This window comes from Apus apus, chromosome 3 (assembly GCF_020740795.1).
Source record: "Apus apus isolate bApuApu2 chromosome 3, bApuApu2.pri.cur, whole genome shotgun sequence".
In the NCBI taxonomy this organism is placed as follows: Eukaryota; Metazoa; Chordata; class Aves; order Apodiformes; family Apodidae; genus Apus; species Apus apus.
The window spans coordinates 68,859,639-68,883,682 of NC_067284.1; the positions used below are offsets into that span (position 1 = coordinate 68,859,639).

The 24,044-nt window shown below is 41.8% G+C and overlaps 1 protein-coding gene across 8 annotated transcripts in view; it reads right to left on the reverse strand.

Moving 5' to 3' along the window:
• Window positions 1–24,044, reverse strand: part of TRERF1 (transcriptional regulating factor 1) — a 99,289-nt gene that overhangs the window by 9,974 nt on the left and 65,271 nt on the right. For 5 of the 8 annotated variants that reach the window (XM_051615917.1, XM_051615914.1, XM_051615915.1 and 2 more), the window contains 8 exons: window positions 18,812–18,909; window positions 9,247–10,896; window positions 8,577–8,626; window positions 7,706–7,856; window positions 5,992–6,243; window positions 2,178–2,547; window positions 1,537–1,597; window positions 469–608 (listed from right to left, as the gene is read on the reverse strand). In XM_051615917.1, the coding sequence (XP_051471877.1) occupies window positions 469–608; window positions 1,537–1,597; window positions 2,178–2,547; window positions 5,992–6,243; window positions 7,706–7,856; window positions 8,577–8,626; window positions 9,247–10,629 (2,407 nt within the window). In that variant the 5' untranslated portion in view covers window positions 10,630–10,896; window positions 18,812–18,909. The remainder of the gene's footprint in view (window positions 1–468; window positions 609–1,536; window positions 1,598–2,177; window positions 2,548–5,991; window positions 6,244–7,705; window positions 7,857–8,576; window positions 8,627–9,246; window positions 10,897–18,811; window positions 18,910–24,044) is intronic. The other 3 variants (XM_051615919.1, XM_051615921.1, XM_051615920.1) reach the window with 3 other exon arrangements.

Sequence of the window (24,044 nt, forward strand, 5' to 3'; positions counted from 1 at the left end):
AGACCCGTGACGTTGCTGTGCCAAGAAGGCTCCAGCTGGGGTGCAGAAACAGAAATGAACCATGCTGGAAGCAGAAACAAACTCTGCTCAGGACTAGTAGAAGCCACTGAGCCCATCACATTTGCTCTCAGTTATGGTCACACGACAGGCCCAGGAGCCATCAGCTGCCTCTCATCTCTGATCTCTGTCCTTACCAGACAGTTCAGTAGCCAAACCCCAGCCCCTGCTTCTCAGCAATCGTCTTTCCCCCTTTGCTGCCTGAAAGCAGTTCAGCCAGAATTCACTAAGTGCCACTGTATAATGCTGCTACTTTAAACCTGTAACATGCAGTTCTGGTCTCTTGCTCTGCAATCTCAGTAATTAAACACTCTTGAACATTTTGTACAGCATACATATGAGAAGTCAATGTGAATTTCTTCCACAGGTACAGGGTGATGTATGAACTTGTAAAATGGCAAATCATTGTACCTCTTTGCTGGAAGCCTTGGTTTTCCAGTTCTGGCCATGGTTTCCAAACCAAAGTAGCCTTGTGCACATCTTTCTCCATTAGCAATCTGTCCTGCAGGTCAGGAATATCAGCCTGAAACCTGGATCCGATATTAATTCGTCTACAAGGATAAATAAATAAGTATGTAATCAACTACACAATGTGCAGAAAAAACGGAAGTCACATTAGTGTATACTTTGTTTCCAACAAAACTTTTATTACACTGGAGTGGCAGGAAATTGTGTCAGATTGCTTTATGCAATTCTTTACTCCCCGTGGGGTAAGTTCTTCGAACGTTGTAGAGAAGTGATCTCTTGGGGGAAGTCAAATTTTCAATATGCCATTGAAACTCTACTGAGACATCATACCTTATGTGCGTGCTGTCTAGTGAAGAGGCTAGATGCTGAAAACAGTAACTTTCTGTACCATAGAGAATGGCACTCTTCAGCAGAGAGCAGAAAGAGATTATTACTGCTGAGGGACAACCCTATATGCAGATGACTCTGGGGGACCTAGCAGGTAACATCTCTCCAAAGTCCCACAGTTAATATATATAAAAGCAGGAGTACTGGATCAAAGAGTCATAGAATGGGTTTGGGTTGGAAGAGACCTTAGAGATCATCTAGTTGCACCCACCCTGCATGGGCAGGGACACCTCCCACTAGACCAGGTTGCTCAAAGCCCATCCAAGCTGGCCTTAAACACTTGCAGGGATGAAGCATCCACAACCCCCCTGGACAACCTGTTCCAGTGTCACACCACACAGCCCTCAGCCCTCCCAGCCATCACTAGCCCTTTTTTCATCCTCAGTGGCTCCTACCAAGCCTTTCCCAGCATTTTTGAGCCACATCATCCACATACATCTCTCACACCCACTTTCCTCCCAATGTCCTCAGCCACCATCCAGAGCAACCCTGAACGCATCTAGCCCAACACATGATTACAGGCAGCTGAACACTACCTGCCTGGTTAAAAACACTTCAGACCACACACTCTAGGCTGGAGCCAATCTATTGCAGTAGTGACAAAAACAATATTGTTTTTCTTACGGTTCAACAGTCTGTTCTCCAGGCCCAGGCGTCATGGGAATGACACTTCCATCAATACTATCTGAAACAGAGATTGGAGTTTTGAGTGTATAAGGGTATATTGGTAATAACTATAGCGCTGCTGATGCTCCACCTCCCAGGCTGCACTGCCACCTCCTTATTAACACCAACATTACTCTGGTCCATTAAGCAAAAATTACACTTGATTAATATTTAGACAGAAAACAGTCTAAATTGTTAGAGGTAACAGAAACATCCTAACTTGCACAGGTTTCTACAGCCCTGATAATGTATGACTAGACACCTTTTCTTGTGAAACACTGAAAAATACTTAAAATGAACCTCATGTCTTAAACCAGGTCTTTTCCCTCCACTTCAGAAGGCCCAGCTGTGACCTTTCTTGAGGCAGACTAAGTTAAAAGATCCCAGCCTTACTCGCTGGTTAGGTTCCTCTATTCCCTTTATGCTTAACACCACCTCTACAAAATCCAAGGCAAAAACCTAACAAAAATGAACTGTGCCTCTGAAGTAGCAGACCCAGCCATGCAGGTGAGGACACGTAACAACCATCCCTGTGGGAACAGAGCAGAGAGGACAGTGATATCTGCAATGCACTGCCACTCTGTAAACGGAACACTTACTAGACCGACAGAGGAGCACCCGTGGAGTGGGTGTCAGCGGAGTAAGCGGCAGCTGAGTGTGCGAGGTGCTGTGAGAGGATGTGATAACACTGCTGAAGAGACCAGACCCTTGCCGAACGGGACTAAGCATCGGCGGCGGAGTGTAGGGGGGAAGCTCGTGTGCTCGGTCCAGCAGATGATCTCCAAGGACACGGGGAGAGCGAAGCTGACTCTGGTACAGGGTGGCGCCGGAGTGGGACATGCTGAAGTTGAAGGAAGGAGGAGGTATGAAGAGAGGCTCGGGCCTGTGCCGATACTTCTTCTTGTCCTGTAATGGTTTGAAGTTTTCTTCCAATTTTACAGCACTTTGATGAGTTTTTTTGCTGATTTCCTAAAGGAAAACATGCAGAACTTTAGTATTTAGGCATGCTTAAATGTGGTTTGCACACAATCCCTTACAGTTTAGGGCAACAGCCACAGAACTGTTACCACCAAGTAGCTCTTCAGGTACCACCATAATATGCCTGGTCAGTACAGTATCTGGTGCTCCACAGAAACCTCAGGGGAGTGAGCAAAACCTGGACAAATTACTCTCTCCTCCCTCACTAAGCCCTCTAGGTCAAGGCAGGGCTGAGCCACAGGTACCAACATGGAGAGGCTGCTGCCAGCTTCTGAAGGTTCAGGGAACAGCTCTCTCAGGCTGTGAGTTTTCCACACACTTCTTCAGCTCCACCCGAACACCCTGGGCACTTCTGTTTGCAATGAATACAGTCTGTTGAGAGTTAAACTTAATCACCCAGTCACAGTTTATTAGAAACTTTATATGAGATGTTTTCCAATGCATTTATTTTGTTTTACTAGGAAGGACACATGAGCTCAGTGAAATTACCACAGTACTCAGCAGCAGCAAAGGAAGAAAAATGTAATAAATTCAAATTCTTTGCCTCTTATCACTACATTCCCATCAGCTTGAGTACAGTCCAGCTGCAACAAATCTTGAACTTAACTCTCCTCTTTCCGTGAAGGAAAAAGGGTTGTAGATGACCATTTGGGAAATTCACACACTGAAATGTGCCTAAAATTCTAGGGTTTGGAATGTTAAAAGGAATTTAACAATAAACCCTTAAGAGTCCACAGAAGCAGAAGACACAGAATTTGTGCAAACCTGGAATGTGGATTTCTGGGTATTGGGGGTGAGGTGGGAAGAAAAAGGGTCTCAGGTTGTGCTTTCAGAACACAAGCTGGGAAATGAACACAGTATTAAATATACTCCTTTCAAGTGTTCAGATTGTAGATCTTCTTTAGGATAAATTTGGAAAAAAAAATTTTGACAGATTACTCCATTAGTCTGTAATGTCTGCATCATGTGGTAAATTCTACTACTACATAAAGTAAATTACTACAGTGTATGTTTAGACAACATGCATCTTTACACCATGGGTGGCTCTTGAGAATCACATTCACCCAATAAAAATCATGTTAAAGGAGCATTAGCACTGTCACCCTTTATCCCTTATGTTAATACATTCCAGCTTGTGAAATGTTTTTCATTACAGAGGTCTTGTCCTCTCTGTTAGATCATGGCTGTATCCTCTCCAACAGCTGTTGACATTTCTTCTCTCAAAAAACCCTAAGTTTTGGGAGAGTTTTTCTTCTGCAGGGAAAAAATGCAGCTTTATAGAGAATTCTGTTGATGAAGGACATTCAGAATAGTGAAAGGGTGAGGGTTACCTGTAACCACAGACATAGTCCATCACGATGGCGAGCATTTGGTGTGGATAAACAAGAAAGGGCAGGAAAAAACCCAATCCTAAACTTCCAGAAAAAAAACCCAACCAACCAACAAACCAACAAAAACCCAGGAGGCCAGATCCAAGTCTTTGATTGAGGGCTCATTTGTTCTTCTCTTTAAATGTGAAAGAGCTGGTACTCCTTTCTCACTAGTGTAAAGCAAACTAACTACCCAAGACATCTTAGAAGTCCTATATACCTCCACTTCCTCTGCTGCTTCACCTGCTGTATGTACCTTAGCCTCAGTGGGGTTATACTGACACTACTTTCAAAAAAGATCACATTGATTATTAAAGGACATTGTGATGTCCATGGCCTCTTAATGAAGAATCACCCCAATACATTACTGAAGCTCCAGGAACTGATTCCTATTATCCAAGACTGAATGCATCTTTATAGGCCCTGCTGCCAAACCTTGATAGATCCATTTTAGGTAGAACCTGATGGACCTCATTTGACTGCTATGTTCAGCTCACCATCCTATAGCTTTGCTAAATATTTAATTTCCTTCTGCTGTTTAATATTACTGATTTCATGAGCTTTGTGGGAGCTTTTCTGGACAGCTCAAAGCACAGTATAAATAAATCCAACAGAGCTCCAGTGCTTTGGTATTAAGAAAAGAGTCTCCAATGGCACAATCTCTTTACAGATGAAGAGGGAACTGTAGATCTTTTGATCTTTGAACACTTCCAATGCTTTTTAAATGATAGGATTCAGATAAGAAACTACGTAAGTTTAGTTTGGTTGGGCAATAACAAGGACCGCAAACATAATTTTGAGTGAATGAATGCGCATTTAGCCAAACACTGGCAGATTTAATCACAGTCACTTTACATACGCTGCAGAAATACACAAGCCCAAGCCACCTACTCTGATGTCTCTTGAGAAGATCTCCCACTCAGAGCTAAAGGATTCAGAAAAGACTGTCCCTTTTCTCTCCAGAAACTAGAAATAGAATAGAAAAACTGTGCTGCTGAGTTACAAGCTAGGTAATGCGAGTTCCTGGTTTCCACAGTAAAGTGGAAGTTTATGTGTAAAATCTGTCTCTGAAAGGAGGAGAGTAAAACATTTTATATATTTTTTAAATTAGTGTGTATGTCTGAGTGAAGAATGGGGTAGGGGATAAATACACAAATATTATAAGGAGTCACCCATCATGGTTTATGCTGCCCTCTTGTTTGGCCATCAGCCTCATGAGAAGGAAAAAACCAAGAAAAATCACAAGAGTATTTATCTGCATTATACAGATAATACCACGCAGTACTTACACTCCCCAGTAATCTCTTATGGCGTAGCCTGCAAGCATGGATTTGAAGGAACAAGCAGCACCTATTTGTACACTAGAGCATGAAATAAATACTGGTTGCTCCAGGACTCTCTAAGGAAAACAAGACCATTCTCAGATCTCATTCAAGTACTCAATTCCTCATGCTGTCTGACAATTTCTGTTGTATGAGTGAAATGAAAGCACTAAGCACAGCCGTTTTTCCTATGTCAGAACTCCCAGTGATTAAACCTTAGATCTGCTGCATGCAGAGGGAAAGGGAAAAATGACTTCATTGCAAAACTCTGAGTCGGCAAGCTTCAGAATATTGGCTTAAAGCACACACTGTAAGCACTGCACGGTGCTCTCCTATCTTCAGCTGAAATGACAAGCACATATATCTAGCTTGAAAAAACAGGAAGAAATAAAACTGTTGAATTTAAGCAATAACATGAAAACAGAGCAGCCTGAAAAGGAAAAAAACAAAACCAGTAAAAAGATACTAAATCCCTTTGTTCAAGTGGGATAAAAGAATATCACAATCCAATTTCAAATGATTTATTTTCAACTGAGGTCTCGATTCCCCAGCAAAGGGAAAATGAATATTTTCAAATGACTGCGGAAGAAATGCTATGATGCTACAGCCCTTTTTTGTTTATTAGGCATCATTAAGATTCCTGAAAATAGTCTGAAATACAGACATTTTAGAAAGTAGCAGCACTATGAACAAAGGGATTTAACAAGCACAGCACAGTTAGTGGCAAGAAATGCAGCACTCACAGAGGATGAGCAGGGGTTGGCCACTTTTGGACTGCACGGTGGAGAGTAAGTCATCTTCACAAGAATGGGCATCTCATCATCTGACACAGAGTTGGCAGGCTTGTCTTTGGCTGTGGCAGTGCTGGCAGAGGGCTGCATGCTGGGCTCAGGTGACAGAAGCTTTACAGGGACAGACACTGGCATGACGATGGGCGCGAGGCTATCCACCTCTTTAGGCAGCGGCTGCTGTGGTGGTGGTTTCTCTCCTTCATCCTGTACAGACAATTAAAGGCTTTCAGCCCGAGTGAGGGAGGGCTACTTCTGGATCCATACACTACGCAGTGTATGCACCGTGGCTGAAAAGAAGTGGCCAGGGTTACAAAACACACAACACCATTGCTTCCTGGACCCTCCTATTTGCCTTGAATGAGGTTGGCAGATTACTTATGGCTCCTACATAGGATTCAGCCTTGGTGATAAATAACCACATTAAGCATCTTTACAAGGTAACTTGCAAGAAGGGAGATAAACACGTTCTCTTTTTACCACTATATAGAGACAGAATTGTCCATCACCAACCTAAAAACAAAGACACAGATGGTGTAATTCTGGTAGCTCTTTGCCTTCCTGTGGTAGTCCCAGCTAGGACACAATTTCTAAAATATCAAGACAGAGAAAGACCAACTGATGGGGCAAGTTATTTTTATGCAGAACAATTCAGACTAATTTTTGGTTTGGTGTTTGTCGATACCTACGTAACTAAAACACTTGGTAAGAAAGCTGTCAAAAGATTCAACAATCCTGCTCCTTCAATTAAAACATGGGAAGGCTTCCAAAAAAAATCCCTTAGTCATCTAAGTAGTCCAAATGAAAACAAGGAAGACTTGATGTTCCTGATATTTCTACTATAATAAACAAACGTAAGGGGAAAAAAATGTAGATACTCCTGACACAACTTTGTTGGGTGTTTTTGTAATGTGCAGAGAAACAGACGGACAAATGCTGTTGTGTCATCCACCACCTGCCTCTGACTTTAAAGTTGGACTTCTGGCCTACCAACTAGCAGAATTACAGAATCTCAGAATGGTTAAGGTTGGAAGGAGCCTTAAAGATCATAAGGTTCTAACCTCCCTGCTATAAGCAGGGACACCCTCCCACTAGAGCAGGTTGGTCCAAGCCCCATACAACCTGGCCATAAACATCTCCAAGGATGGGGGCATCCACAACCTCCCTAGGCAACCTATTCCAGTGCCTTACTACCCTCATAGTGAAGAATTTTTCCTGATGTTTAACCTAAATCTACCCTCTTTCAGTTCAAAACCATTACCTCTTGTCCTATCACTACCCTCCCTGGTGAAAAGTCCCTCCCTGTAGTCCCTTCAGATACTGGAAGGCCTCCAGGCTGAACAGCCCCAACTCTCTCAGGCTGTCTTCGTAGCAGAGCTGCTCCAGCCCTTGGGTCATCTTTGTGGCTCTTCTCTGGTCCCTCTCCAACAGGTCTGTATCTTTCCTGTGCTGAGGGCTCGAGCTGTACGCAGTATTCCAGGTGCAGTTTCACAAGAGTAGAGAAGAGAATCACTTCTATAATTATGTGCAATTCTACTTACACAGGGTATGACATAAGAAAACAGCACTGAGAAGAACAAGTTTTGACAGCAAAGCAAAGCATGGCAAAGCAAGCAAACATCAACATGGAAAGGAGAGAGCCAAATACTAAAGTAAAATGAACTGCTACCTGTTTGAAGTTAGGAGATGCTCTTACTCCTCCATGTGACCTCATGTGACCATTTAGAGCAGGCAAACTCTTAAACTCCTTCAAGCATATTGAACACATTAGCTTGTTCTTTGCATCAGCTCTCTCAGGAAGTGTTTCTTTGTTCTGGCCACTATTGTTTTTAGCATGGAACAGAAGAAGAGACATTAGTTTGGCATGTTCCTTGGTTGCAGAGGAAGCACTTTAGTCAAGGAACTCAGTAAAATTTTACAGCTAGATGGTTATGAAGCCACAAGTAAGCATGGGGTGAGTGCTATGGAATACATGGGCAATAACCTAGATGGGGAGAATGTAACTTATGAATAGGACATGCTCATCAAAACGTGACATTCAGTATGGAAGTCTGAGAATCCAGCAGATCTGTCATGACAGACCTACATCTCCCCACTCATGCCAGCAGTTAACAAGCACATGGACACAATGCCCCTACTTATGGTAGACAGCTGTGCCAGAGGACACCTCAGCCCTTCAGAAGTGAGACTTTAAGAAAAACAGAAGATCCTTGATGCCAAAGATACAAATCCAAACCACACATCGTCCCTTCTCTTACAAATGCAACACTGAGAGCAAACTGCTCCCTGCTTTTTTTTTTTTTTTTTTTTTGTATTGTTGCGGGGTTTTTTTCTTTCTTTTTTTAAAAAACAAAGCATTTATTTGATTTTATTGCTGAGGGGAAGGGTGGAAATCACACAAAATTAAACTCACAAAGCCCAAAACTAAAGATGTTTCTGGAAGAGCAACAACTGTTACCTACCCAGAGTGCATTCCCCTCCCTCTAAAATGCAGCACTCCTGTGTATTTCTTATATTTAAATTAAAAAGAATTTAAATACCTTTGCTCTGGGGACAGCGGCTGCAGTCTGCCATCTGACAGTTGCACCTGCTATCAAAGAAGGAGAGGAGAAAAGAAGGGGAAAAGAAGTGAAAATAATTTTTCAGGAAATATTAATGCAGAAATTAAGGTCTTCACAGCATTATGGTTGCATTTTGCATAGGATTTTACTAATATCAAAAGCTTCCGAGTTGAGAGCCTTGCAAATCTCTATCAAATCAGTGCCCCTGTGAGCACAGCCAGTGCGAGTTTTCTTACGCTCGCCTGGCTGTTTGAGGCCTTTGCTCTGCCCCAGAAGTACTGCTTTTGCAAAGGGGGAGTTGACTGACTCTTCCTGAACAACTGAGCCTTCAGGTGTTGAAAAATTAGCAAGGGCACTTAGTTGTAACTGGGTCCCTCCTCCCCATAAAGCGAGGCAGCACCTCCCACGGCCTCTCTCCTGAGGGTAGCGGCAGTCCGGCGCAGCAAGAGCTCTGTGCTGGCTGCTAGCCCAAAGCCAACCCACCAATGCAGACAGGAGAGGGCTGTTTACCTAGTTCCCCAAAACATCCCAGCAACACCCACAGCTCACATCCCAATCTTTGGGCTTTCCTGCAACTGTTTCATTTCCACACCTTGCTACTCTTCTGCAAAACAAGTTTGGCTGAGCATGGATCAAACATATTACCGACCTGAGGCCATGTGGCACTGGGAGAGTCTTGCTGAGAGCTTCTGTTGTTCAGATGAACTCCCGAGGGTGGCAAAAGAGTTCGATGAGGGACAGCATTACCTACAGAATTAATCTCCTGCTGTGCGGGATCCTCAGTGGTGTCCGGTGGAGTGAGGCCGAGGTGGGAGTTCAGAGATGGTGCTCTGCTCTCACTTGGGTATTGCTTTTGCTGCTCTTGCTGCTGCTGCTGCAGTAAACTCTGTGGGAACAAGTGCCTGTACTGCTCGTGGGGATCTTGGTAGCAATACTGAGGCACCGATCCCAACTGGATAAGCTGGACAGGATGACTTGGATCTTGAGAGTACTGGTGTGGCTCAAGCATAGTCTTTGGATCAGGTTCCCTGTGATACGGAGTAAGTGGCAACTGCATCTGCTGCTGCTGCTGCTGCAACTGCTGCACGACAGGCTGCGTTTGGTAATACTGAGCTATCTGCACGGGGCACGGCCGCTGCTGCTGCTGCCGAGCCGGCTGCTGCTGCTGCTGGATCTCCTGCAGCGAGAGCCGCTGATGCCCCTGCTGTGGCTGGGCGTAGTACTGAGGCTGCTGCAAGTGCTGCATCTGCTGGGGCAGGAGCTGCTGGGGCTGCATTTGCTGAACGTGCGCCTGTCCTTGCTGGAATGCAGAATGCATCTGCATTTGCGATAAATGCTGCTGGTAGTCGTAGTACAGCTGTTGGTGCTGCATGACTTGCATCTGTTGCTTTTGCTGTGTGCTTGCAAAATTCTGGTGTGTTTGCTGTGGCACTGGTTGGTATCTTTGTACACTGGGAGTTACAGGCTGTTGCTCAACCGCTGGCTTCTGGGACAGCAGCTGCCTGAGCGCACTGTCACCAGAATTATCCACCATCGGAGACTCCGTGTGCAAAACCTGAGCCATGTTGTTTACTTGAATTCTCAGATTTTGGTTTGCAAATACTTGTGTAAAGGAGTCCAGTTTGTGCAGGACTCCACTGGTAATTTTTTGCGTTCGATTTTCACTGGGTTGAGAGTAAGAATATTGGTATCCATCGTGGGATTCCCCCTGCCCAAGGGGGCTCCACATTGAGCTTTGATTATTCAAATTGTTCCTCACTGGGATGTGGTTTCCTGAGCCAGAATGTGTCCAACTGGTTTGCCTAGATGTATCCACTGACCCAAGACTTTTCGAACCTACAGGCAAAGCTATGCTGTCCCTTGAATCTTGGGGAAACTGGGGCGAGAGAGGGGATGCCTGGGGAGCATCCATAACAGATGTCCCATAGCTATGATTTAGAGATGAAAGGGAGTTCATTTGGTGCTGTTGGTAGTACAAGTTCTCATTGCTGTTGGCAGTATGGTTAGTTTTATACAATTGCTGGTCCCCCATTTTTGGTCACTTCTGTTCCAAACTTACAGGCACATGAACCATTGAAATCTCTATGAACCCTGAGATAGCTGAGTGAGGGGAAGGGAGGGAAGGGGAAAAGAGGATAGAGTTACTTATAATTCAGCATGTCTGTGTGCATCACAAGGACTAAGATTTCCTCCAGTCTGTCAGTAATTCCAATCTCAGACCTGATGTTGCTTCACATCTTCAATAAGTGGACTGCAGCGCAAATCCTACACAGATAAGTAGGTTCAGTGTGCCAGGCACCTGTGGAGCAAGAGAAAGACAAGGTAAGTGCTGTCTGCATGAACTCTTACTGTAATTGCCTCAAAGGACACTGTAAAATCTCCTAGTTTGAAATATGTAATCAGATGCAAAACTGTAGCAGCCGGGCAATTCCAGAGCAGTTAAATTCCTCTCATCCCATTATCCTGCCTCTACTCTAGTGCTCAGATAAAATAATTTTGCCTAACCGATAAAGGCTCATTCTTCAAAACTTTTTTTTTTTCCCCTGAAGTATATGAACACTCCAGAGGTTTTAGCTGGCCACATAATGCTCTCTCATGACAAGTTTTAGCCAGACAGTTAACGATCAAGCCAAGTCACCTTCCCAGTGCTACAGCCTCATTGTCATAAGCAACACGCCCATTTTATAACACAAAATCAAGTACTACTGACACCACAGGGGCCTCCATAAAGGCCTAAAAAGGCAGGTAAAAGAAAACTATGGCTTTGAACAGAGCTGACTGTACTCAGATATCAGCATCTAATAGGAATACAGAAAAGTTAATGGCAATCTGGGATTTGCACAGAGCCTTTTACAGCTTTTCACAACTTCCAGGGTATGTCCAGGAGGTGTCCACCAGTCGTAGGAAAACAGAGCGTCACTGAAGGGTTAGATGCAACATTAATGCTCATTGCTGTGACAGTTAAATACAGTCATGAGCATAGTTACTCAACTGTATCTGTGCACATAGACTTGTTTGCTCCACCTATGTGAAATCTGATTAATGCTAAGACAGAACTAGTCCATGGAAATCTTTTCTGATTACTCACCTTGCATCAGGAGCTCCAAACAACAACTTCTATTCTACCCTCTCATCCTTCCTCCTTCAGTTTGCATTATTTTAACCCAATTTATACCAAATGCAATCACACACATGTACAGAGGTACAATATATCTATGCACACAGACATCAGGTTTTAACATAAATGTTGATTCTGAACTTTAAAATATTAGACCACAACCCTAACTCTGTTTCCTTCACATCTGCCTTTCTAAACATAATGCCTTCCACCAAAGACTCCTGCGTAGCCATGTCCTTACCTTTTTTAGCTTAGGAGAATCCTTGATCTAGATGGATAAATGTGAAGTCACTGATGGAGAAAATTTTAACCATTGCCAGATGCATACTAGTGAGTTCCGTGCTAGCAGCAACAAATAAGGGTAACATATAGCTGCAGGCAGAAAAAACCTTTTCCATTCTAGCATAATGTATGACAGAAAACCATAGCTCCCAATGAAGAGGGCTTTCAGCGTGTACACTGTTTTTGTGTAAACCATCTGCAGCCATTAGCATGTAACATTTTCACGTGACAAATAATAGCTGAGAATAACTGCAAGCTTATTACCCCTTTCCAGAAATATACATTGCTTCATAGTTTCTCTGAAGACACTCCCTTCCAGATTTTTATAGATGCACAATTAAAAAAAGATACGAGTCAACAATGAATGGTCAGGCTGCCAACAAGATTTTTCAGCCACAACCCAACTTCAAAGACTTCCCATTAAAAATTATGAAGGGAAACTAAACAAAGCCTCCACAAAACATTCAAAGGGCATAAAAATAAACACTCTGTGATATTTCACACTGAAAGGCCATCAACTTTTAGAGGAAGAGACGGATCCTACACAGGAATGTGTATCTTCTTCTCTTAAGCCTGCAAGTTCAGAAGTCTCTGAATACACCTTCCCACAAGAACAGGGCATTACTGTATTTGTCAATATACCTTTTGTATAGGAGGTATGTCCCATTTCACCTATTAAGTGTTATAATTAACCGCAAGTTCCTTGGTTTTGGCCCTTCTGAAAGTTTGCACTGACAAGTATTAGTCAAAAGGACAAGAAATAACACTGATATGAACCAATGAGGGAGAATAAATGTCTTCAGGAGACAATTTAAGACTGCAAGAATTTGAGGAGAAAGGACAGCAAGAGGACTTACTCCTAAGGCAGCACACAACATGGTTTTAGTATAAAAAGGAATCAAATGGTCAGCCAGGACCCTGACCTCCTACTCTTCCCACAGGTGGAAGCACCACAGGGGCAGGTGCTGTACCAGCAGCCACAGATAAGTTTTGTGGTCAGGAGAGAAAGTACCAGCCCTTGGGCATACACCAAACTCCACTTACTGCACCCTTTCACCTGGGGTTTACCTGTTAACAGTTCTTAGGGTACTGGAACACAGTGAAGAAGGTTTTATATCTGAGGCATTAGCACAAATCTCTTTCTTCTGCTCTCTCAGAAGAAATAAATAAATAAATAGAAGTTAATACAGAAATACTCTGCAGCAGCTCCAGCATCCTTAACCCACCTCCAGTTTGGGAGGTGGGACATACTGCTGTCTGTTAGGTAGATTACAAAGTTATCACAGTTACAGAGATACAATAGTGAAGTCTGAAAAAAAATTAGAATAGAGTATTATACTAAAATACCAATCAAGTCACAACAGTTCTGGAAAGTTCAGTTACTCTGAGAATGACATTTGAAAAAATATGCAGTGTTTTCAAACATCCATTCCCACAAAAAAAAAAAACAAAGGATGAAAATGTTCCTTTCTAGAGCATCACTGAGCTGAAGGGAGAAAAGTGAAAATGTTTAAAAAGCATTGTTATTCTACATCCAGCTAATGCAGAAATAAAACAGACAGGCACACTGATAAAAGCATAATGAATATCAAACTAGTCCCTTAGATACCAGAGAGGGTTTTTTTAGTACTTGAACAGGCTTAAATTCCAGGCCTTGATGCTGTATACACTGAGCATTTGCAATCAGCTTTAACAAAATGCTAATGTTTCCTGTCGGATTAAAATACAACAGAGTATTTCAGTGCTGTACACAGCATCATTACGACTTTAGGGGTACCAAAGTTAGTCCCTGGCCAACTGAGGAGCCATTGACAGGCTACTGAATGATTTCTATTTCTTTCAATTATAGGAAGAAAAGGGTGGTTTTTTTCCTTGCTGTTTAGCACTTATGCTTAAACACCCATCACTGCAATTTATAACAACAACTACTCTAACTACTAAATGGTTAAATCAAATGACTAAAAGCAGCAGGAGTTCTAAAGTGTTCTGTGTTTCTTCTTTTCCCAAAAGTCATTTGTGCTACTTAACCTATTACTTTTCTGACATTACACATATATCCAAATTAAACAATCATTTTGAAGAAACATTAAAAAAAATGCGAAAGCACGGAAATATTTCTGTAGACTGCCTAGAAAGAGAAATACCCTAGCTCAGTTTATGGATGGAATCTGGACTCATACTAATGGGAGCTCAATTGATTTCAACACAGAAAAGATTTCACTCCAGCTCTTCTCATCATTTCAGTGTGGTCCCCTACAACTTGCATAGCTCCATGCTCCAGACTGAAAGCCAAGGACACGTCAAGCTAGCTGAAATGCCTTTAACACACTACAACTGTCTGCCTCTTCAAACATAAGCAACTGTAAGGCAATACAAGTAATAGCCTCTCCTGGAAGCATGCCAGAACTTAATTCTGGTAAACGTGAAATGGAAGAATATTCCAATGTTATCAGTCCTCAGCAAAGGTGATCTGATTTTCCTCCTTCATGAACTATATCACTGGAGAGTCAGAAGAACTTGGAGAAGAAGTCATGCAGTGAAATACCAAGGCAATGGTAGTTATAGAAAACACTCCCAGCTCAATCACACACCACAGAACCTGAAACCCACAGGATTTTTCAACTCTAGTAAATGACAGCTCAAGCTGCAGACATGCTATCAAGCTGCCCAAATCCACATGAATTTCAAAGCAAGACATCTGGTCCAAATAAGTCGGTGCTTGCAGGTCGGGCTGGGTGTGAGCTGCAAAACCAGGCCTGAATGAAAGCCAGTTCCAGTACTGAGCTAATGGAGAGGGGCAACAAAAGACTGCAGGAGAGGGATGCTAAAGGGAGCCGGCTCATGAATAGACTGTAAAGCTATTATAACACTGATCTAAGCCAGCTCAGTAGGTTGCATGGCTGTGGATCAAAATGGAATTGGATACTATGGTTTGTCCAACTTATTTCACATTTTTCAGCTGTCACTTAAAGCAAAAATCTACATGCTTTAATAGATTAATTACCAATAAGCCTGAAAGAAAGAAGCCTGGGTAAGATGGCAGATGCAAAAAGTATCTCTATGTTCAACCAACTTCTGCAGGACAGAGCACCTGCAGCTACTCACAAGTAACAGCACCAGCACATACTCATTTGCTGGGGCACAATCCCTCCTCATGTACCTCCTTCTGGCATGGTAACATACCAGCTAAAGCAAGTTTAACCACCACTCTTAGCAGCCTGAACTGTTTTTTGTAACACTTAACTCAAGGCAGCCCTGCTTACAGAAATGTGGCATTTCTATGGGTTCTCCCAACATTGCAGGCATGTTTTAACCTTATTGCCCTTCATTGGCACAGCCTGAGACAGGGCTTTCTTAAGTGGCGTTTTGCTGTGATAGCATGAGCTTCATTTTTAACCACAGGTAAGGCAAAATCCAGAAACAGAAATTATCTGTTCCCTTCCTTCCTTTCTCTTTTTTCCCCTCCACTTAGCTTCAATAGAAACAAAACAGGATTTATCTTACCCAAGTTTTTGCCTTTTTTATGAGAATGTTTTTATTGGCCTGTTTTGTTATTCAGAACTGTGAGATCTTCTGCTAAGCTACTTCTAAATCAAGAGAGCCATCATTCACATCACCTTACACTGTGATTTCCTTTAAGACAAACAAATATACAGCACTTCCTTCCCTGATTTCCTGATTCCCTCCATTCTGCTACATGATGCTACCAGCAGCCGGCCCCTGCCACACAGGCTGACTATAATCCAGCCTTTGTAACAAGACAGGCAAGATTTTCAGCTGGACACTACCAATGTACAGCCACTAAGAGCCCCCCTAGAAGAGTGGCTTTCAAAACCAAGAGAGCACTCCCTAAGAACAGGCACACCTGCATTACTCAAACCCAGCTTTCAGGAGTGATGCTGGCACTACCCCATCATCTTCAGATGTGTTGACCAGGGTAACGCTGGATGGCTGAGAAGCATGGCACTGGGAGAGGAAGAGTGGCATATTTCAGAGACCCCCATGCTCTTGCAGGCTGTTCAGATACTAGGTTTACTTCTGTAACTCTGTGTAGCCACAGTTCAAGCTCCAGCTCCAGGTTTTTTGGCACAGGAAGTAAGAATGTTAAAAAAAAAAAAAAAAGGCACAACACAGTACTGAAACATAATGAATATTTTATAATTTCTAATACCAAGCAAGGGAGCTGGGTGAGCTAGTGGCCAGAGAATGGGAAAGAGGTATTTTTTAATTATCTATAAAAACCCCAAAGACATCTGATACAGCAATAAAGAAAAGTGAAGATTGAAAACAAGGGTGAAAAAGTATCAGGATCATGGCTATTTTGGTTAGAACAGATGCCAAATAGCGATATGTATTTCAAGCACCAAAAATAACTTTATATAGGATATTTTATATATCAGGGCAAATACTTATAGGGCCAAAAACATTTTCATCCCAATCCTGGATACAAGGGCTCATGTATTTTCTACTGCACTTCAATTTTGGCTTTCTTTGAATGGCAGATGTCTCAAATCCAAGCCCAGATCTGCATACAAACCTTAAGGTTGGAGTCGTTATGCAAAACTAACAACAACAAAAAACCCAATTCAGTATTTGAAAATATAAGCAAATAAAATAATTGCAAAAGTAAAAAAAGGATGGAAAGGAAGCAAAATATTTAGTACACTGATTTTATAGCAAGCATAGTAAGAAAGCTATACACTTTAAAAAGGAAGGGGAAAACGGATTAGCTGCTTTTTAATATTAATGCTGGTAATTCTTCAACAGTTGTACAAATCCTTCAAAAATTATCATTCTCTTTGCAGCTGAGCTCCTTCTGCAATGCAGTTGGAAAGGCTGCTGAGTCTCATGTGGCTGCTCATTTAAGCTGTTCCCGTTTCCACTCTTAAGAGAGACTAGAATGTCCTAATTCAGTTTAATAAAGAACACATTGGATTTGGGGGAGGGGAAAGCAACAACAGCCTTAGGAGGGGAACTGGGCAATGCCTCCATTTCAATGAAGTTTAAAAGAAGAAAAAAATAAAAAAGGCAACAAAAAAAACCAACAGCAAAAACAACAGTTCATCATCTCAGGAAAGTCTCTAGAAAAGGGGGAGGAGAAAGGAAGACAAACAAGCTGAAATATCTTCCTCTCCTTTTGATCTAAGTAGAAAACACATTCTCAGGCACAGCTAATTTAATGAAAGCATTTTTCCCCAAAACTAACGGCATTCTGGTTATTCAAGAAGAGGAGGCTGATTCCTAAATAAAGCCATTAACTCAATTTAGTTTAAGGGAGATTCAGTTCCCTGAGTCTCAAAGAAATGAAGAAGTTTCCTTCAACAAATCCAATTATCTTTGCTGTCAGTGAAGTGGCATTACAGTTTCAAGGTATTTTGAAGGATTCTGAGAACTGCGTCTGAAGGATGTATCATATTACTTCATAAAAATGGCAAATATGAAATTATGTGATCTCTTCACAATACTGACGAAAAATAAAAATAAAATACAAACCTTGACTACGGGCAGAAGGGCACCTGAATTACATATTCCATGATTAAGGGACCAAAAAGCTTACAGAAGACAGGACTAATTAATGGGGCTGATCATCTGTGATAAAAATACAATTTTTTTAATATTAATCAATACATTGCTGCATATTTGATCAAGGCTGAAGCTGACCATGAAATTTGATTTTAAATCTCTTCAGTCACTCTGAATTTACTGTCTGTGTAGATGAAATAAACTGTGGTACCTTCTGCTGAGTCCTACATCAAGGGCAATACTCTTAAATGCTTCCTGGAAAATAAATGTTCTATTATGAAACTTGCCCTCAATTTAATATTTTAGTTTATTTCTATTACTGAACTGAGTTGTTTTTCCCCAGCAAGATCCTAGTTCTGCAGACATGACCAGACTCCAGAATTAAGGTCGTAGGACAGAGGGGTTAGACCTTGCCCACTTATCATATGTGGCTACATAACAAATCTCTGGTCACTGCTGTTGATTCAGGGGAGAAGGTGAAATTTTTATGCCTTTACACTCAAACATCAATCACCAGGTATTACTGTGAATACAGCTGTGATAAGTACACAGTTTTCATAGAAGGTGGGCATCCTTACATACACTTAACCAGTTTCTTCCTGACCTCGACAGTGTTTACACTGAAGCTTGTGATGGGATCGCCCTTTTCTGTAACTGTGACTGCTGCAAAACAGTGAGAGAACATATCATAGGATCTGCAAAAACAGGCTAGAAGAAAACCTCCTGAGACAGATAAACAATTAAAAAAAACCCCAACAAACATGCAAAAAGTAGTAGGAAGGGAACAGGTATTTTGAGCCCACTGTCTGTCAGTTTTCAGAAATGCAGCTGCAGGAGCCCCTGAAAAGTCAATCCCTCTCAAGTTCATCAGGAAGCCAAGGAAAATCCAAGGTCTATGCAGAACTGACCACCATGGCTGCTGCCTTTGTTTGGGGGTTGGCAGTTTGATTGGTTTTGATGTTTTTTTGTTGTTGTTGTTTTTCGTTTGCCTGTTAGTTTTTTAATAGGGCAGGGGTTGGTCAGGTTATTGTTGGTTTTGTTCTGTTTTTACATTAAGGTAATGTCCATTCTGCTTGTGTGAGACAAGATAGACCTTTACGAAAGATCTAAATGAGTGTCATAAATACTGAGATACTTAAACAATGTTTTATAGGACACAAAGTCAACACACAACTAGTCATATTTGAGAAGTCCATCAATAAAGCCCAAATTCTGGAAAACAGCCAAGAAGCACTAAACCTCATGAAACAAGCCAGCCTCAGAAAATGGACACATGATGCTGCAACATTACCTGATTTTTGAGTATTTCTGAGACTCCTGCGTCTTGCTGTGCTGTCTTCGCCATAACATTTCATGCTGCTTTCATTCTGTGATCTCAAAGTGATGTATCTAAATATAAAGTAATAGATGGGAAATTAATTTTTCCCTGACATGAGCACCATATAAAATATCACCAGCTTGCCCCAGACCATGAACAGACTTGCAAGAATGACCTTCCTGCTGTAACACAACCAGATACTGACATCTATTCAATATACTATGTCCATGCTACTCTGTTCTTCAAGTCATTGTTGCAGAGGACATCTATCAGCACTATAACTCCCTTAAAGAACAACAAAGAACCTCTTTCCCATAACAATGAGCTCTTCTTTGTCAAATCTCTGGGATTGATACATGCACGGTTCTTCAAACCATAGATACAAGTAAATTCAACTTTTCTTCTTGCTCAGCTTAGCACCTACTGCAAAATAAGGAATGAGTTACGTTGATGCAATAAAGAAAGAAAAAGATTATGCCTTTACTGCAGGGACTGTAAAGATTTCACAGCATCTTACACTGCTTTGACAGAAGTCAAAGACAGGCTGGATGCTCTTGTGGAGAGGAGATTTGCTGGCCCAGAGCTTGCAATCTACATGATGAGCATTAGACAAACAAGAGAAGGTATAGAAATCAGGAAGGGAGGGATTAATGAAAGTCAAAGGTGCAGGAGATACAATCAGGTTGTCACCCAGTGCAGAAGAGGTATCTAGACAAGGCATCTTAAATTATGTAAAGGAAAACAACACATGTTTTTTTGTAGACGCTGCTGCCAAGATGGCTTTTAGAGAAGGCCCTGAAAGAAACAAGCCTGGAAGCTTAAGGTGCAGCTCATTGATGTCAATGGGAAACTCTCCTTTTGTGTCAAGCCATGCCAGGTTTTGGAAGTCATTCCAGCCACAAGATTAAACTGTATAGACAACCACTTGTGGGAGGGCACAGATAACCTCAGGGACCTTGATCAGCATTTTCCTCCTCTTGCTTTCATGCCAGATTCACTTGTTTCAGTTATTCTTTAGCAATCTCTGATAATGGGCCCCAAGGACTGTGACACTACTACATACAGCAATAAGAACCGTCCAAACCCAGCAGTTCCTTGCACTGAACAAGTGTCCTCCCCTAGCCCAGCAGAAAGATGGGGGAGAAGAACCCAAGCAGCTCCCTTGTCCTGCCCAGCTCCAGCCTCTGCTTCCCCCTTAGTCTTCCCCCAAGCCCACAGCACAATCCAGCCACTGACCCACAGGTGTCACGGGAGACAGCAGAGCTCCTTAGAAAGCTTAACCTGCCCAAAACGCGCTTATTCGACAACACCTCAGCTGATGGCAAGCGCTGGTAGCATCGCACAGGGACACATGGATTTAGTTGGATCCAAATTAGTTTTTGCTTACAACATCATTGCACTAAAACCTGTGTGCATCCATGTCTTGCTACAAATGTGAGCTGAAATGCTACAAACGTCCCCAAAAGCAAACTGTTCCTTACCTGTGTGCAACCCATCTGCTGATGGCTTTTCGCAGCCAACCCCATGAATTTGCCTCTTCATTTGAGTAAGACTAGTTTTAGTAAGTCCACATGTACTTAGTGTTTCATCTAACTTGGTTTTTATACTGGTATTTAACACCTTTAGATCTATAACAGGCATATTGAACCTTCTGGATGACTGACAATCATATACCACCCCTTTGTGTTTGCAACAGGAAATATTCAGAGACACAGGGAAAACCAGAGGTTAATGTCAATGGAGCCAAAAAGAGAAAATGTTTGGGGGTTTTTTTGGCCCCAGTTTAACATGGCTGTTTAGAACCTGCCAAGAGATTTACATTTAATTACAAAAAATTACTTATTTCATGAGTAGTGACCAAAGTCACAGTATATAGTTTTGCTTTTCCATTTATCCATCTGCTCTGGAACAATGAGTACTAGTATCAAACCTAAAGACATCAAAATATTCTGCAGCCAAACCATCCCTGGCAGCTTCCTGCAGAGGCCAGGCTGATGGACACTGGAAAAACCAACAACAGAAATTCCCAGGAAAACTGTTCTCCTTATTTGTTTTGGCTGCTTTGCCCACTGCATCACCCATACTGTTGTATGCAAATCAACAGATAAGCACAAAGCTGACTTACATAAGTAAAGGATAAAACTTTGGGCATTTCAGAGCCAGAGTTGGTGAAATCATGGCTAATAAATACTGAAAACAGTCCCAATGTAATTAATGCAGGATCCAACACTGCAAAAGTACATAAAATTCACAAATGAGATTTTACTACCTTTAATTAAATTTTAACCAGCATCTCATTTTTTGAGGCTTAGATTAAAAACAAATCTAACTTTATATTCCTTTGCCATAATCTTCAGTGTTGCTCCCATCCCAGCTCCTAGATTCTGCATGTAACTGAAGCCCAGTAAGGAGAAAACCAAGAAGTGAAGCCTACAGTAACATTTACAAATTAAGAGCCAAGTCAGAGATCACCACAAACAACATATTTTTTTTAATTCTCTCTTCATTAGGATTGATGACGCTGCTGGAAAATAAGAAGCACATAATACCTTCTATGGGAATGTAGAGCAGAGAATTAGCAGAGAGAATGCAGCTAAATCAATTTCTCATCTCAAGATAGTAATGGAGGCAATTTCTTGAACTTTACTATGCTTGTAACATATTGATCAGCAAAGCTTCACACGGAGAGTTACACTAGGTATTTTTCCAGGGACGAAATGGAGGGTGGCAGTAAAACTCAACACACCAAAGGATGGGGATTTTCTCCAGCTGTGGATACAGTCACGTTATGGTTCTGAAACTCAAAGTTTCTGTCTACCTGCAAGTAACTGCGACACAGGCGAGGGAGGGTACTAGATGAATTAGTCCTGCAGGAGCCTCTGCAGAGCAGATTTAAGGAGAAAAAGAAAGACACAGTGCTGGTCTAGGAGCAATGGCACAAACACCAGCACTGGCTATGCTACCCATGGCACGAGGCTGCGGCAGCAGCTTGGAGGCAGCATTCTTGCTGCAACATTTCAGCTTCCCTTGGCAGCAGGTTGCCATTAAGAACCATTTCCTAGACATCTTTAAACCTCCACTGTGACCGTATCATGCTCCAAGATGCTGATCCCCTTCCCAAGCAGCTGCTGCTGCTCTGAGGCCTAAATGCAGGTGAGAATGAGGAGGACCTTTGTCTGGTCAATGAAGATGCCTCACTCAATCATGAAGAGCAGTGACACTAAGCAAGGCCAAGCACATGCTCCATGGGCTGTTCAAGTGTGCCTGGGACAGGCCACGTGCTTCCAAGTACAACACTACAGCTGCACAGCAGACTGTAGGTATTAAAAGAACAATACAGATCAAAGACAAAAGATACACATCCTCTTCTGACGTGAGATGTTGGACATATACTCTTCTAGAATAGCTACATTTACTTTAACAGAATGGACTTTTCTATCATTTGACATTAAAACTTAATGGAACTGTTAACACTGGGAACTCAGACTTCCTAAAGATCATCATCAGAGCATAAAAATGTGATTCAGAGAGAAAACAAAAGAGAGGTTATTTGGGATTTCTCTTCTGCCCAATGGCCACCTATCTACCTAGCCATATACAAACTGCAGCTGATAACCTTCCCATGAGATGAATAAACTTAATCTACTTTAAATTAATGAAATACAAGAGTTTCCTCCACTGTATTTGTCATTATTTCTACTACAAGGGTGACTAAGAACCTATTATCTAAATTGGTTGGTCATGATTAAACACTATTTAACCATTTTTGGAGCAGAAAAGCCACCTTAACTTAAGAAACTTAAGAACACCAACAGAGTACATGTATTAAACAAGCAATACCAAAAAAAGACTGTAATATCAACTGGAAAAGCCAGCAAAAAAAAAAAAGTTGACAGTACCAGAACTATCATCAATCATGTACCATTACTTTGGTTCACTTAACTACATTAGAGTACAGTCTCTCCCTACATGCTGGAAGTCCTCTCTCACCCAGCAGCTTCATGATTTTATTGCCCTTTGCTGGTCCATATTCAGCTTTCTGGTTGTTTCTTCCTAGAGAAGCTCTAGGAATTCAAATTATCTTCCAAGGACAGGATTCCTCATGTACACAAAATTATTTTTATGTGCTCATTTTTACATCTTTGAAATGCTTTAGAAATATTGTATGACATTTATTTCCAGAGAAAATGTTAAACAAATGGCATATCTTACAGACAAGATGCTATGGCACAGATATGAATTCCAATAATCTGTTAGTTTTTCACATGTAGGGTCCAATGCTTCAGATAATCTAGTGCTGTACAGTACCTGTTATGTTTAAAGCAGTTTTGACTGGAACTACTGGTCAGATGTCTACCAGTCACAAAGCAAACAGGTGCTCACACTAGAAGAGACCACCACAGGCATGACTGGTGACTACCCAGCAGAGGCCTGCCTTGATTGACTGCATAAAGCAGCTGCTCTGCAGCACTGGCCAGGATATAATCCAGTTCTCTGACAGAGCTCAGCTTGTGCCATCTAGGAAAAAACACTTTCTTACAATTCCTTCCATCTTTCATTACCTAATTTTAAATCACTGCAGCAAATAAATTGAGGATCCAACACAGCCTCCCTCTATAGGAGTTTAATTTATCTTTACAGAAAATGCATTCTATGGACCAAGCTGGACAGGAGTTTTGTTGGAGAAGAAAAATAAATGCAGTTTACAGCTTTCTCATGAAATGCATTTTTGTAAAACAAGACTAAAATGAAGTTCTAGAAGCATACTTTCATTCTGGCACTTCATCTGAAAGAGTTTGGCTTAGTATCTTACCTGTGTGGTACAATTTAAAAAGGATATTCCATTACATGGTTTTTTTCCATTACATGTTTATATTGTCTAAAAGCTGTAAGGGTTCTTTTGTCAGCCTAATACAACTTCTATGCAGACCAGTCTAATTGAATAAAGTAAAATTATGGCAGTGACAGGCTGTCACCCACCAGGGGAAGGCTTGATAGCCAGACCCTCATATGAGTTGAACAGGTATTTGTCAACAGCAGATTCACTCAATCCCATCTCCATTGCCACCTTCTAAGCAAGTGTCTTTGAGCAGGCAGAGGTTTGCCTACCCATTCCTACAACTTCTGCAGTCATCTGCTTCTTTCATTTTTCTTCTTCACCTAAACCAGTACCTTCTCTAAAACTGATTCCCTTTCCAAGATGCAT